A 13,240-nucleotide genomic window follows, 5' to 3' on the forward strand; every position below is an offset into this window, starting at 1 on the left:
TTTGTTAAATAATTAATAATAAGCAAAACATATTGTAATAATATAATAAAGATGTTAACAAAAAGGCTTAGTAAGGCTGACTTTATAATCATGTGAAAAATAACTTGATAGACGACGGAAAATTTGTGACTATTATATATTGTCAACAAAATTTTAGAAGTATACACGGTCACCGAGGTTCTTAAATACTTCTCTATAAACAACATTGATGATTGTACCTTTTGTCTTGAATGAATTATTCTCAATTAATATCCTTACACCGGATTTTGATCTTACTCTTGACAGAGCAACACATAGTTTACCATGGGTAAAAACAGGTTTCGACAAGTACAATTCCACAGTTGTTAAAGTTTGATCCTGAGACTTGTTAATAGTCATAGAAAATGAAACAACTAATGGCTCCTTTGAAACCTAAAAGGAATAGTAGCATTGTTGGGTATCATGTTCATCCGTGGTATCAAAATCACTTGACCTGATTTATCTCCTATTAGTGTGATGCATTCAATAACATGATTACCTAACCTGTGTACCTGTAATCTTGTGCCATTGTATAGCCCATTTGATTGATCAATGTTTCGTAGTAACATTACTAGTACACCTTCTTTAAGAGCCAACAGGTGAGGCGGCAAGCCTGAACAATTGATAGCATTAAGAACATCTGGAGTGATTGTATCTAATTCAGATTTCATGTTACCTTCCTTTACGCAAAATGAATCAAAGCTAAGGTAGGTCTTCTCCTCTCCAATTAAAGATTTCATTATGTGCTTGTTAACATCGTTGACAATCTCAAGTGTAAGGGCAAGTATTGTTCTGTCTCCGAAGTACGACCCATTGTTTAAATTTAGCAACAAATTTGGATAAACAAAATTAACCAAAGAATTGAAACCATCTTCGTTGTATTGAATAATGATGTCTTCAGGTATGTTAACTTCGCTTTCTCCATCAGAAGAATCACCTGGCAAACCATCACTAATAGTCAATAGCCACTCAGCAAATTGTGAAATCTGTCTTAGTTGAGTGTGGCTAGCTCCAACAGTAAGCCGCATGTTGGTTGTTAGCTTCATAACTATGCAGAATTCCCAGAGATATAATGAATTTATCGAAGACTGTACAATGTCTTGACGTGAGCCTATAGGTATGACTGGAAGAATCTGTCTAAAATCACCGCCTAACAAAATAACCTTGCCACTAAAAGGCAGATTTGAATTATAACATTTCTCATATCTCATAATATCCCACAAGCATTTGTCCAATGATTCATAACATAGCTTATTCAACATTGGTACTTCATCCCATATAATAAGCTTCGCTTTACATACCAACTTAGCAAACAAAGTACGTTGCTTAATACAACACACAGAGTCTTCATTTAGATCAGGTGGTATCTTAAACCTTGAATGATTCGTACGGCCATTGGGGAGTAATAAGGATGCAATCCCACTGGATGCCACATTTAAAACAATTTCACCTCTACTTCGTATAGCAGCTGACAATGTCCTGTAGAGGTACACCTTTCCAGTACCACCATATCCATATACAAAAAAAAAGCCTCCAACATCATCATTCACAACACTAATCACCTTATCAAATGCTTCACGCTGCTCCAAATTCATGATGTGTAAGTTATACTCCAACTCCTCCTTCAGAAGGGATAAATCAAAGTTCATCTCATCCATTATTAGAGGATCATCTATGCCATCCAGAGCATCAATAGTTAAGAGAGGCATTTGATCATACTCCTTAAGTGATCTACCATTATCTTGTAATTTGTCCTCAATCTTGGAAAGAGTTAGATTAAGAATTCGCTCTTCAAAAAGTTGTAACTCTGCATTACATACAACAACTATTGTTAGTGTGGTGTTATATATATACATAATAATATAATATAATTAAAGATACAACCTTCGCAATTCATAGCCTTCCTGTGAGAATAAAGTATGTCTTCAGATAATACATGATAACACTGTTCCCAAACCTTTATTGGACTCGAGATGTTGTTTGATAGTAAGCAAACAACAAATAGATCTCGAATGTATCTTGTATAAGCCCACGTGCTTGCTTCCAACATAGAGTTAAGAAATTCTTTATCATCTTGCAACAAACCTAAAGCATAGCAGGCTTCCTTGAATGTTGAATACACAACACCATCTACCGTTCGAAGATGGATGAAACTCAGGCACCCTTTTTGAATGTTCAGAAGAAGTCTGAGGTAGTACCGTAGTAGTCTTCTCCATTGCCACGCGGTACATGGGTCAACCTACCAATTGAAAACCCTTGCTTCCTTGGCATCCACATTGATATGTCCTCTTTCCATACAAATTTCTTAGGGAATTGGCTGTATGTAAGATACCAGCCAAAAGGAAACAACTGATTAGCGAGCATCTATGCTAACAACTTAGTGAGCTTGCCATCCACTCTTTCTATGGCATCAATGATGTTTTCATGATCCCTAAAGACAACTGGATGTTCATTAGGTAAAGCGAAAGGTAGTCTAATTACCGAAGGCTCTTTTTATTGTATGTCATACCCAAATACCCTCCAAGCAGCCTCACAAGAAGATATGTACCTATAGTCATAAAAATTACGTATCTCTGATAAACCCCGATTTTGTGGTTTATCTTATGCTTATTTTGGGGGATTTTATCACCTTTTATCACATTTATTCAATGAAATAGCATGGTTTTCCAATTCTCCCTTGATTTGTGCTTAAATATGAAAACATGCTTTTTAGGCCCTAAAATTGGTGATTTTAATTCACTTTAATTCCATTCGATGCCTTGATATGTTTGTTGAGTAATTTCAGGTTCATAAGGCAAGTATTGGATGGAAAAAGTGAAGAAAAAAGCATGCAAAGTGGGAGAACTCATGAAGAAATGAAGGAACCGTAAAGCTGTCAAGCCTGACCTCTTCGCACTCAAACGACCATAACTTGAGCTACAGAGGTCCAAATGAGGCGGTTTCAGTTGCGTTGGAAAGCTAACATCCGGGGCTTCGAGATGATATAAAATTTGCCATATGTTGCTTCGCGCTCAGGGGCGCGCACGCGCCATGTACGCGTGCGCGCCGATGCTGTCCGTGGGCCCACTTTAATGAAATCGCCCCCAGCGATTTTACAGGTCATTTTGGGCCCAATCCAACCCATTTCTGATGCTATTGAACCCAAGGATTGAAGGGAGAATGAACCAAGTAGTCATAGTTGAGTTTTCATCATGTTTTAGGGTAGAATTCTAGAGAGAGAAGCTCTCTCTTCTCTCTAGAATTTAGGGTAGTTTAGGTTTAATTTTCTTAAATCCAACTTTTAATTCTTGTTTTAATTTTGTTTCTCCTTTTAATTTCTTGTTGCTACTACTCTATTCTTCTTAGTTCTCTTGTCAATTTTACTTTTATGTCTTTTTTATGTTCATGAACCCTTTGTTAGATTTGGATCTTTTCTTTTAATGTAATTTAATGTTTGATGTTCTTTTTATTGATGAATTGAGTTGTTGATTTACTTTTCTTGCAATTGATAGTTGGTAGATTTATATTTCTTGCACATTTTACTATGCTTTCCATGTATGCATTCCAAGTGTTTGATAAAATGCTTGGTTGGATGTTAGAGTAGATTTTGAGCATTCTTGGCTTGGGAAGAGTGATTGGGCAATCTTGAGTCATGAAAACCCAACTCATGTTGGTGATCTAGAGTTGTTAGCTAATATTATTTCCATTGACGCTAATCTTTTGCTATTAGTAAGTTGATTAGGGCTTTTGGAATATTGTTTCCATTGACGCTAATCTTTTGCTAAGTTAATTAGTGAGTTGATTAGGACTTTTGGATTGAGATTAGCTAGTCTTGTTAGACTTTCTCTCATGGGAGATAATATGATACCTTCTTCCAATGTTGGAGATGACGTAATAAGATAAATTCTTGTTATTATTGTGGTATGATTAATTAGTCTTGTTTGACTTTCTCCCTATTTGTTGGAGTTGACTAAATAAGATGAATTAATCATTGCATGACTAGGATAGAAGGCCTATGATCTCAATTCTTGCCATGAATATCTCTCTTTATTAATTGCTTTCTTTAGTTATTTGCTTGATTTACTTTTCTTGTCATTTATTTTAGTGCCCGTCTTATCAATCAAAAACCCCCTTTACCCCTTCATAGCCAATAATTGATCACTTCATTGCAACTCTTCGTGAGACGACCCGGAGTCCAAAATACTCCGGTTATTTCTTATTTGGGGTTTGTTCTTTGTGACAACCGATATTTTTGCATGAAAAGATTATTGATTGGTTTGGAAACTATACTTTACAACGAGACTCCATTAGCTAAATTCTAAACCGTCAAGAATTCGTTCATCAATCTCATCAACAACATGTTGGCAATCACCATCACCTGTTGATTGATAAAAAGCAGCTGTGACCCTATTGTTGCCCTTGTGAACATACTTGAATAGATATTTTATTGCAGATGTTTGACATATATGCTCGACATTAATGTGACAACCATACTTTAACAGCAGTGATGGGTTGTAGGGTACATGAAAAAATTGTCAAGAACTACGTTCTTTTTTTTTTTTAAACTATGCGCCCATTGTCAATCCTTTTATACTTTGGGAACCAGCTTCATCAATGATAGTCCTTCTTTGAAATTGTTTTGGGTAGAATTTAGAGCAACGACCATTGATCATGCAAGGACTGTTATTATTATGACGACCATATGGTCTATGAACCATGAACTTCTCTACTGCTGCATTGAGCTTATGTGTACATAACTTATCTGGTATCTTAGTACAGATCATCTTATCAATGTCACATGGAGATTTAGGTGTGTGATTCAGATCCATGAACAATAGAATATGAGCATGTGGTAAGCTGCATTTCTAAAATTCTATAGTATATACATCTGCAAAAAATTGGACAATGCATTAAAGATATTAGATGAAAAGATAAACAGTGGTGATGAATGAGAATTTTGTAAACTTGGTTAATAAGTTGGTAGTGGTCGTGTGAATAACATGGAGGAGTATAAAGTTAAAAGTGCACGAAGGAAGAAACCAAAAATCAAAATGAAATAAATATGTTTAAAAGAAAAATGACACATAAAAAAATGATTTCATAAATATATCACTATGATCAAATATATTATATCTATTACATCTATAAATAAAAGAGCCAATAAGGAGATTATAAAGACATCTTATATTATAATTAGTAACCAAAAGGATCAAAACGGTAATATGGTGAATAAAACTCCTATTAAATACTAAATTCTGAAAACTTCTAAGGTCGTTGATTTCTCATCATCAACAAGGACAGTAAACTTGACCACGCTCCCTTGCACTATTCCATGTTGAAGGAAGAATCTACGCCATTCCCGAGAAAGAAAAACCTCTGATGAAGCAGAACCCCTCCATCGAAGACCCATTATGAACGACATTCCAGTTGGTTGCGTACATTGACAAATGGCAATCTTGAAGGGAATGCGACAGAAGTAAATTTAGAAGGAAACAAATGAATAGAATTAAGAGGAAAAAGGAGTAAATAAGCTTAACCATGAATAAAACAATTGCAAATGGCAGAACTAAGGAAAGGAAACTTTACCATTGAATATGTTGCCTGATAATCAGACACGTATTTATCAATTGAATATACTTGTCAATGATTAGGAGAATCGGGTTGAGATATTACTTGAGTAGAGTAACTGGATAAAATTGATGGTGAACTTTTGGACTGGTCTTTCTGAAACAAACTTGTATTAAGATTGAGTTAAGAATTATTAAACATACTTATAGGGAAACCAAAAGTCTGACTTTCATTATTATTAGAAGTGTTATTCTTAGCTGAAGTACATTCGGTTAGTGAAAGAACTTGTTTGATAGGATCAAGATCAGATTGATATAGAATAAGGTCGAGTAGTTCAGAATTCATGCTGGGTGGAACAACATTAATATCATTGAATAGATTTTCTGGGTAAAAGAATTGACCAATTTGGAATTCTTCAGAGGTGATTTGTTTAGCCAATCATTAGAGGTTTTCTCACATGATGAGGGAGTTGGAGACTTTAACAACGGTTCAAAAAATGCTTACCTTCTAAAGAATGGTCACAAAGGTCTATAACGTCCTCAACAATAATTGAAGGTTTTATGTCGAGAGGAAGCTTCACGGGGGCGGGACTTTGATGGTGAGAAACTTGTCCATACCAACGTAGCAAACCCGTAACCAACCACCTTCTTTCAAACCATACAACAATGCAAAGTTGCTGTAGCCATTAACAATAATGCCAGTTCAGTGCCCCTTTTCGATGGCAACTTCAATCTCATTACCAGCTAAGTCATAGAACACTAACTCATTAGTTAAAGAATCCTTGTACCTCTTGAAGAAGATAGACAGGATTTCAATGATATCTTGAAATTATTATGGAAAGTAAATCAAGAGAATTCAAATAAGGAGAGAAAAAACAATTAATAAACTAAATGACACAATCTGAAGAGAAGCAATGATATAACGATTCATAACTAACCATGTCGGGGTTAATTTTCATGTAAAAGAAGTGACCCTGATCATTAAACTTGGAGGAAGACATTGCTACGGGGAAGTGGCAAATGATAGTAAGTTATAAGAAGGAATAGATTTCATGGATTATATATATATACATGCAACTATTCATTGTAGAGAACTCATTTGTCAAACCATGAAATGATTAATTATTTGGGTATATTTGTTTGGGATCACTTTATAATAACTTGTGTATGGTAGTAACCAAATGGGGTAATTTGTAGGTTTGAGTAGAAAAAAAGTCAGATAAATGAAGCATAAAAATGTCAGTAACATAATAATGAACTTAAGCAACAAACAATTGTTGGTTAGAAATTGTGAAATGCAATCATAACTTCCTATGAAAACGTGCAGGTGTCAGGTTCTTTGTTGCCTCGAAAAAAATTAAGGGACAACACATACAAAAACAAATATGTGACATGTAAGTGCTAGCACTAAATGAAGTCTTTCAAGAAAAAGAATGGACAAAGTTATCTAATTTTACAAAAAATGGGCATCTTGTTTTAAATTGAATTATAAGAATAAAGTCACCTAAAAATTATATTATTAAATAGGTTTTAAAATTATATATAAATAAATAATGTTATGGAAAACTACTGTATTCTCAATTAATACCCTTTAGCCTGATTTGATTTTATCTTTGAAAGATGAACAAAAAATGGCTTTGGTGAGTATAATACCATGGTGGTTAAAGTTTAACTCCGAAACCTGTTAATAGTCAAAGATAATAACATACACAACGAAAATGAGGAGCCATTACCTATGATTAAGGTCATCTAACAATACATATATCAATTAATTAATTTACACATATGAATTATATGTATTACTTTGTTGAGTTAAGAATTTAACTAAATTAATTTGATGATGACAAACATTATTTTATTGGGTTAATCACCCAACTAGTTTTGATCAAGTTTGATTAGTGTTGCAGGTCAAAGAAAGAATGTTGCAGCAGCCCAATAGGAAGGAAATCAAACCAGAAACAAAGTGGGCTACAAAGCACTAAAAGCCCCAAAGGTGTTAAGCAAAAAGAATAAGCTGGGCCGATTCAATCAAATCCAACCTAAGCCCAAGCTTCTCAAGCAAATCCCTCCAAGCTAATCCTCCAAATAATGTTCACCTTTCATTCGGTCAGACTCAGAAAAGAGAGAGAGGGCTTCGTTCCTCTAAGTCATTTCATCAAAGAAGAAAGAAAGAGAAAGCTTAATCCAAAAAGCAAAGGTCTAATCACCCAAATCAATCTAATTCTAGCTAAGTCAGAAGCTAAAGGTGATTTATTTCCATTTACATGCAATTTACTTTCTTCACTCCTTATCCAACTCTCTGGTACTCTATTCTGGGATAAATGGAGAAAGTGATTTCTGATAATCACTGCTATGAATCAAAGGCCAAAATTATTTCTTGGAGACAAAGTTGTAGCTCAAAGGTTTAGATCTGGGTTTACCATTAAACAACTTTTTCATTGCTTTTCTGAGGCTTTCGGTCAAGCAAAAAGGCTCAGATACAAAGTTCTTAATTTAGGGATTAATTGAAAAGAGTGAAATGATAAGTTGGTAGCACACAACTCGAGGAGTTGACTTGGAAGAAGAGCAACTCAGCAACATCCAAGAAAATACAAAAGAATTTTTTTTACTCTTCTGAAGACAAGGAGAGAGAACCAGGGTTTAAAGTTTTTGTTCTGTGAAGTTTTCTCTGAAGAGTTCATCGACTTGGACAGTGCTCTCTAGTCAGAGGAAAGTGAATCTGTTCAACCTATAGCAACTAAGACTGTTGAAGCATCAATCTCCTTCATGTTTTACAGATTGTAATTTCATTTTTCAATGTATATCTTTCTGTAATTTATTAAGTGCTAAAAAGCTTAAAGAGAGAGCTTATGAAAAAGCCAAAGAGTGATAAAAGATTGAGTGATACACTTAAGTGAAAAGCCTAGAGTATTTCAGATTTCTTTAGGTTATTTCTACTGTCTTGTATCCAGTACCTATGAGGTACCCCTTTCTTAGTTGGGTTAGTGATGAGAGTACTTTTGCGTGGTCTAGAAATTTGCGGATAAATCCTCGTTGCAAGTATAGTTTCTAAACCTTCAAAAGTCCTTCCATACAAACGTTTTGGTTGTCACAAGTAACAAACCCCTTTAAAATTGATAACCGAGTATTTAAACCTCGGGTCGTCTTCTCAAGGAACTTCAGGGAAGTATGTTCTTATTATTGGTTATGAGTTTTGTAAATTAGGGGTTTTAGAAAGTAAGGTAGGGGTTTTAGAAAGTAAGGGAGCAGTATGTTACATAAGAAGAATAAAATTAATAAATAATTGTAAAATAAACTCTTGGCAAGGTATGAGAAATTGGAGGTCCTATTCTAGTTATCCTTATCAGGTGTGAAGAGAATTGGGTTTTAATCCCACTTGGTCAGCCTTTACTAAGCAAAGGAAGGTTGAGTGGACTGATTGGCTTGATTCTCAAGTCCAAGTCAACTCTTGTGGAGAGACTAGCCTTAGAGCAATCCTAGCTCAAGCAGAATCTGCCAATTTCAATCACTTGCTGAGTTTGATAACTCAAGTAGTCACTTGACCAAAGCCAAAAGGGAGAAAAAAATATCTAAATTAAATTGAAAGCAATCTTAAACAGAGCAAAGCAATCTTAAATCTGAAATACCTCAAATAACATTAATTAAAAAAATTATATGTAACATGGAAGAGTTCATAAATTAAATTGGAAAAATAAATAAAAATAAAGAACCTGGGATTGAGAGCCACTCCTAAAACTAAGAGAAATCCTAAATCCTAATCCTAAGAGAGAGGAGAGAACCTCCTCTCTAAAAACTACATCTACTCCTAAAATCGTGAATATGAGAGCCTATCCTAATGAATGGGTGTATTTCCCCACTTTATAGCCTCTATCTATATTTTCTGGGCCGAGAACTGGATCAGAAACAGCCCAGAATCGCTGGTTGCGAAATCTGCCACGCTGGTTTTTCGTCACTGCGATGCATCCGCATGGAGCACGTGGTCGCGTCGCCTAGAGTTAGAACAACTATGACATATTATATATCAAATCGAAGCCCGGACGTTAGCTTTCCAACGCAACTGGAACCGCATCATTTGGATCTCTGTAGCTAAAGTTATAGCCATTTGAGTGCAAAGAGCTCAGGCTGGACAGCTTAGCAATTTCTCCAACTTCTTGTATTCCTTCCATTTTTGCATGCTTCCTTTCCATCCTCTGAGCCATTCCTGCCCTGTAATCTCTGAAATCACTTAACACACATATCAAGACATCTAATGGTAATAAGAGAGGATTAATCATAGGGAACTTAAGGCCAAAGAAGCATGTTTTCAACCAAAGCACATAATTAGGAAGGCAAATGTAAAACCATGCAAATAGTATGAATAAGTGGGTAAAGAGTTGATAAAATCCACTCAATTAAGCACAAGATAAACTATAAAATAGTGGTTTATCAACCTCGCCACACTTAAACATTAGCATGTCCTCATGCTAAACTCAAGAGAAACTATAAAGAATGAAGAGGAATGGTATGAAATGCAACCTATCTATATGAATGCAACTACATGCAAAATGTTTCTACCTACTTGGTTAAAAGTAAATAAGTCCTCCAAGACAAATATAAATCAGGTTTCACTAATTCAAATCATACAATAAAAGCAAATAAACTTTTAAGAAGATAGCTCATGAAAGCAGGGAACATGGAATCAAACCTTGAACCCTTACTGGTAGTGTATATCACTCTAATCTCTCAAGTGTCTAGGGTTAATCCCTCTATTCTTCTCTAATCATGCTTTCTAAACCTTGTTCTTCATCTAACCAATCAACAAAAATTTAATGTACCAATGCAAACATCATGAGGTCTTTTCAAGGTTGTAATGGGGCTGAGGTAAAGGTAAGGGTACATGTATGGCCAAGTGAGCTATAATATGAATCTTTGACTAACCTAAACTCTCACCTAATATACATATACTCTATATACTGTTAAATTCATGCCTAGCTACCCAAAATTCCTACTTTTGTATGATTCCCATACTCATGTACCAAAATTTTGATATTTCTTTACTTTTATCACATGTGCATTAATCTTTTTATTAACTTAGCATTGGGGTAATTTTGTCCCCTTATTTACTTATTTATTGAGTATTTTTGGATTTTTTCTCTTTTTTCTCTTTTTTCTTTTCTTTTTTTTTCCTTTTTTTTTGTAGAGAAACAAATATAACTTATCAATGCACATGGATTTTCTATTATTTTTTTATTTTGGTTTTTCATGAGTAGGTTCCCAAATTCCTGATATTCAAATAAATTAGAAACATTATACTTTTCCTTTATTAACTCATGTTCCCACATTTTTTCCACACTTAATTAACACACTATCTTAAGCTAACCAAAGATTCAATTGGGATAATTAATTTGTTTTCTGCTTAAGGCTAGTGATGTGGTAAGATATAGAACAAATGGGGATTAAAAAGCTCAAGGTGGCTAACAAGGGTGATGTAAAGGGTAGGCTTATTTGGGATAAGTGAGCTAAAATCAAATAATGGCCTCAATCATATGCAAGCATGTAAATACACTAAATAATGGACATATAGACTGAAACAAAGTAAAGATCACAATTATAGAGAAGTAAATACACAAGAATAAAATATTTATGGTTAAATAATGTAACCATGTAAATAAGCTCAAAATCTCACAGGTTGTGTGTTCTTTGGCTCAAAAACCATGTTCCAAATACAACTTTAAACAAGTTTTAACAAAAAAATTTTTTTTTTCAATTTAAATTAGTGAAATTTTTCAAAGATAGGGTCTTACAAAGAAATTTATTACTTTAACCAAGTAGTAACTAGATGCATAAAATCAAATAAATATGCAATCAAATATGCAAATGCAGCAATTAACAAAGAAATTAAAATATTGGTGTTGATAAGAAAATACTAACCCATGGAGATTGGTATCGACCTCCCCACACTTAAAAATTGTACCGTCCTCGGTGCATGCTGAGATGTGCAGGTGGACGGGTTGTTCCAACTGATGCTTTTCTCATCAAGGAATGTGCGTAGGAACTTGTTTGTCTCTCCCATGTAAACGGCTTCCGGTTCTCTTCCTGGTGGCCATCCTGAAAGAAAAAGGGAAGGAAAGTAACCCAAAGCAAAGATAGAAAACAAATAAAACATGGGTTGGTTAATGCCAAAAATGAGGGTCTCAATTACATGGTAGCTACAACATGCAAGTGAGAAAACAATAGAAGCACATGGCATACGAGTGGTGCAAAATATTGCAACAATGAGGGAGAGAGTGTGGGTAAGGAAAGATAATATAAATTCATGTCAATGTAAAAGTAATACAGGTATAAAAGATAGACATTGATTTAAATAATATTACCTAACCAGAATAAAAACAAGTCACGAAGCACCCAAAATAATTCAAGAGAAGATGCAACAGTGACATAAGAAAATTCAACACCAAAGAAAAAATAATAAATTTAGAAAAGAAAATAAAAATATGCACTAAATTAAAATGCAATGAATGAAATATTCAAATAAATTAAGTAAAATAAAATAAAAGATAAGAAGAATGAGAAGGGAAAGGAGGGAAGAAGAAGTAAGTAAGAAAGGAGGGAGGAAAAATTAGGATTGGAGACGAAAAGGCAAGATATTTGGCAAATTAGGATAAGCTGTGCGGCGCAAGCGACGCGGTCGCGTGGGGCACGCGGTCGCGCGACTTGCGCTTAAACTGATTGACGCGGTTGCGTCGGTCACGCGGTCGCGTGACACGTTTTATGCTACTGGCTCGAGGGCAGCCTCGCGCTCGCACAACTCTCTGTTCAAAATTATTAATTACCAAATATTGGGTGACGCGGTCGCGTGGGTGATGCGGTCGCGTCGATGGCCATTTTTGGAAAATGACGCGGCCGCGTGGAGCACGCGTTCGCGTCGGAGGGCGTGGGCTTCCAGCACGAGTCCAGCCCAATTCCAGCTCAACTTTCGGCCATACACCCTTGTTACGTCGATTTTCATGGCACACGGCCGCGTGGGTGACGCGGTCGCGTGGGAGGCCAAAGTTCCCACATGACGTGGTCGCATGAGCGACGCGGTCGCGTGGGGTCAAATTATGCTAAAGGCGCGCCTCCAGCCACGCTTTCGCGTGAATCTCTGTTCAATTCTTTTCTTCCTAACGCACTGGTGACGCGGACGCGTCAGCGACGCTGCCGCGTCGTGTGCGTTTTTTTTTATGCAATATGCAGATGCAAATGCAGTGTTGATATAGATGTTATGAATAATTCCAGGTTCAATAAAATAAAATAAAAAAAAACAAACAAAACGAAATAAAATTAAAATTGAGAAAGGAATGATTATACCATGGTAGGTTGTCTCCCACCTAGCACTTTTAGTTAGAGTCCTTAAGTTGGACATTTGGTGAGCTTCCTGTTATGGTGGCTTATGCTTGTATTCATCCAGGAATCTCCACCAATGTTTGTGATTCCAATGGCCTCCGGGGTCCCAAACTAGGCGCAGAAAGCCTTCAAGTAAGTTAAAGCAAGTGACAAGGCCCCAAGAGTATTGATTGTTGGAGTGAATTCCGGGGTCCCAAATCTTGCTTTTGCACCCGTCTTCAAGTTGATTATCATGATTCCATCCGGGTGGTTCAGCTTTAGAATTCTCACTGAAGCGTCCAAACAACTTCCTAGACCCATTCAATTGAGCT

The 13,240-nt window shown here is 35.6% G+C and overlaps 1 protein-coding gene across 1 annotated transcript; it reads right to left on the reverse strand.

The window, feature by feature from the left end:
• Positions 154–6,565, reverse strand: LOC107607636. Its single transcript, XM_016309564.1, has 5 exons — positions 6,503–6,565; positions 6,070–6,241; positions 5,769–5,948; positions 531–1,825; positions 154–411 (listed from the first exon to the last, which is right to left on the reverse strand). The coding sequence occupies exons 1-5, from the start codon at positions 6,563–6,565 to the stop codon at positions 154–156; spliced, it is 1,968 nt and encodes a 655-aa protein (XP_016165050.1).

The sequence above is a fragment of the Arachis ipaensis genome, chromosome B07 (genome assembly GCF_000816755.2).
Source record: "Arachis ipaensis cultivar K30076 chromosome B07, Araip1.1, whole genome shotgun sequence".
Lineage (NCBI taxonomy): Eukaryota > Viridiplantae > Streptophyta > Magnoliopsida > Fabales > Fabaceae > Arachis > Arachis ipaensis.

Bases quoted from the DNA above. Each gene is read 5' to 3' on its own strand.
- LOC107607636 (XM_016309564.1), bottom strand. From the start codon at position 6,565: ATGTCTTCCTCCAAGTTTAATGATCAGGGTCACTTCTTTTACATGAAA. The intron at 1,826-5,768 runs GTATGTTTAATA...TATGTAATGCAG, and splicing joins GACTTTTGGTTTCCCTATAA to AGTTACAACTTTTTGAAGAG. The intron at 412-530 runs GTACACAGGTTA...TATTCCTTTTAG, and splicing joins ACAATGGCACAAGATTACAG to GTTTCAAAGGAGCCATTAGT.